This window comes from Austrofundulus limnaeus, unplaced genomic scaffold (assembly GCF_001266775.1).
Source record: "Austrofundulus limnaeus strain Quisiro unplaced genomic scaffold, Austrofundulus_limnaeus-1.0 Scaffold34, whole genome shotgun sequence".
Taxonomy (NCBI): Eukaryota; Metazoa; Chordata; class Actinopteri; order Cyprinodontiformes; family Rivulidae; genus Austrofundulus; species Austrofundulus limnaeus.
The window spans coordinates 2,300,103-2,303,450 of NW_013952436.1; the positions used below are offsets into that span (position 1 = coordinate 2,300,103).

Genomic DNA, 3,348 nt, shown 5'->3' on the forward strand with positions numbered 1-3,348 from the left:
TTTGGGGGGTGGGGGAAACCGGAGTACCTGGAGAAAACCCACGCAAGTACGAGGAGAACATGCCAACTCCGCACAGAAAGACCCCAGGTCCGAACCGGGGATCGAACCCAGGACCTTCTTGCTGTGAGGCGTCGGTGCTAACCACTGAGCTGTCGTGCTGCCCAAGTAAAAGTAAAAGATGATCCATATTGATTTAAAGGTCATGGGGTCAAAGGTCAAGATCACAGGTGACTCCTTTGTCTCTGTTGCAGCTTGTCACCCKAGTACCATAAACATATAAACCCTTTGTTCCTTAGATTGTCTCTACTGTCCGTCTGTGAGACAGGGGACACAGTCTGTGTTGTAACTCATAATATTTAGGATAGAAAATGTCATGTCACTGTGGCTCCGTGTTGGATCTTTTTTTTTTAAGATCACTTCACAAAAATAATCTTGAGTGAAGTCTTCAAGTCTGATTTTAAAATAGTTTGTACAAGTTGGTAGTCATCCACAGATGAGTCCTTCCCATTCAATTTCATGTTTTTACTTGTTCTTTAACTGAACATGGACACCACACATTTTATGCACCAGGGCCCTCATGCATGAAGGATTMCYCAGRTTTCGCACTAAAAGTTGACGTACGGACAAATTTAGAAAAGTTCTCCGCACAACAAAATTCAGATGTATAAAACGGTGCACACGCAGGTTCCTGTGTACCTTTATACATCCCAATGAACGTGGAACTGAGCACACCTGAGACCCCTCCCCTGACACYCCTCCATTTAAATCTGTAAAATAGATGAAAACGTGTCCAGRGTGTGAGATTCTCCTCAGATTGTCCTCTCTGTGGGATCAGAAATGATTTTTAGTTGCAGGAAGATTATACATTAAATGGAGAATCAGTGAGAAAACTGTCTAAATAAGTAGTGGAGTGTAAAAATGTGTTTGTCATTCGCAAAGGTGTGTGTGTGTGTTGGTGTGTACATGCGTGTGAAGCTGCTGTCTTCAGCATGAGGCTGACAGACATTTCCACCTTTACACGTCTTTAATAAATGGCTGTAAACACAGAGGAACTTATGAGTTTGGTAAAACTTAGAAACATATTTATTAAATAGTTGATGTGAAGAAACGAGTCGCAGCGTTTCTGCCGCGGTGTGATTTATATTTTAGAATCARGAAGTCTCTCATTCAGCTMCATGGCTCGACTCAGAACTACAYTAAAATACCTGATTGTAATTTGTTCAGTGTGATACAAAAAAACAAATAAAAACAAACAAAACAGCACATTATCCTCAATTCTTCTTGTGATGATATCACCCTGCAGAACAGCTGACATTGATCCATAAATTACGCACAACTTTACACAACAACAAATCTATTGTCTGTGTCTTGTGGAGCTGAGGAATCATCACAGCTGAGCTGTTCTGAATTAATCTGCTGAGTTGACAATAGGCTTGGGCATAATCGTATCYTGTGCAATTAATCGTCAGAAAAACATTAATCGATTTACTTTTTGGCACTTGATGATTAATATGATTAATGCCACCAGGCAGACTGACTGAGGATTTCTCCGGTCAGWCCGCTTGGTGCTCCTCTCTGCTTCAAATATGACGAACATTAAAAATAAAGTTCTGTAATTTATCTATTAACACAATTGATGTATAGACTGAAATCTGTTATTTTCACATAGTTTGGAACAATTTTTTATAAAGAGCAAATCTTTCCCACTAATTGGTCATGTGACTACGAAATAAGGGTGTCCATGGACTCCAGGGGATTTATCGTCAAATTAATCGTTATCGGRTAAATACCACAATTAATCYTGATTAATTTTTTTGCCAATATTGCCCAACCSTAGTTYAAGTTTTTTTTCTCAGTGAGAATTAAAATATTTCTCAGACAATTCACACATTTTATMCTCCTCAGCTGTGTGCACGCTGCAGTCCATGCGCTTTGCGTGTGTTTCCAACTCGTGACAGAAATATAAAAACATTACAGTTTACAGACTGGACTGAGGTTCTTTTGATCAGTTTTAGGCTGATCTATTTTCTTGTCTGAGGTTAAATGATTTTCAGTCCCGGGGTTCAGTTTCATGATCATTCGAGTTTAAACAATGAAAACTCAAATTAAAATAAAATCTAACAACTTGTTCAGACACTCCTTACAGCCAGAAAACAGAACAGAGTCAAATTTCTGTGGATTCAGGTCAGATTCATGATTTTGTGGGTTAAAATTGTCGAATGAAAAACTTGGCATCTCTGCCGCACATTCTCACAGCAGGTGAAAAGTGTGCGTTTATTTACACACACTTTTCACACAACGTTGGTTTTGATACATCCCAACGTGGGCGTAGAACCTGGCTCACGCAACTTTTTTATGCGTACGCACCTTTTATACATGAGGCCCCAGTGCTGGATAATCCTGGTCCTCGTGGTCCACAGCCCTGCATGTTTTACTTGTTTCTCTGCTCCAACACACCTGATTTGAATGAATGGGTGATTAACAGGCCTCTGCAGAACTTGGAAGAGGTAATTCACTGACTGAATCAGGTGTGTTGGAGCAGGAAAAAYGTAAAACATGCAGGGCTGTAGCCCTCGAGAACCAGGACTGCCCACCCCTGGTTTATGAATTTAACAGACACATGTTCAGTATTTCTGAGGAAATTCATTCTTAGTGTTTCTCTTGTTCTGTGTTCCAGGAGTACAAGATGCAGACTTATCAGTCCTGTCTCAAACTATGGCCCAGTGTTGTAAGAATATCAAAGAAACAGTTCAGATGCTTGCTTCTCGACATAAAGACATCCATGGCAGTGTGTCAAAAGTGGGCAAAGCCATTGACCGGGTAAGGACAGAGAGCAAGAGTCTTTAACAGATAAATGATGACATGTCCTTTACTTCCGGGATGTTTTCCTGTAGAACTTKGACGCAGAGATCAGTGCTGTGGTGGCAGAAACAGTGTGGGACACACCAGAGAGACAGAAATACCTGAGTGAATCCATTGTGGAGCACTTGTACAGGCAAGGAATGCTTAGTGTGGCAGAGGACCTTTGTCAGGTGAGTATTTTACTTTCTCAGTTGTTATTTTGCACTCTGAACGTGCAACATTTGTGTCCGATCACAGTAAGTTAAAGAGAAACTTTGTGCTCTGCTCTTGATGTCTGAAGTGAAGGAAGTAAAAGTGATTACACCTTAAAGATTATTGTTGGTCAGGAGCAACACAATTCTTTCTTTTCCTGCTGTGAGTGGGCAGTGTGTCCTGGTGTGAATCTAAGGAAATGTTCACACTGCAGGTCTTAATGCTCAGTTCTGATTTTTTGAAAAAATCCGATCTTTTTGTGTGAACGTTCACATTACATTTTAAATGTGACCT

General features: G+C 40.5%; 1 protein-coding gene across 2 annotated transcripts in view; it reads left to right on the forward strand.

Annotated features, from left to right (window-relative positions):
* rmnd5b (required for meiotic nuclear division 5 homolog B) overlaps window positions 1-3,348 on the forward strand; it is a 14,826-nt gene that overhangs the window by 3,024 nt on the left and 8,454 nt on the right. For both annotated transcript variants that reach the window (XM_014006132.1, XM_014006131.1), the window contains exons 3-4: window positions 2,678-2,820; window positions 2,895-3,032. In XM_014006132.1, coding sequence (XP_013861586.1) covers window positions 2,678-2,820; window positions 2,895-3,032 — 281 coding nt within the window. The remainder of the gene's footprint in view (window positions 1-2,677; window positions 2,821-2,894; window positions 3,033-3,348) is intronic.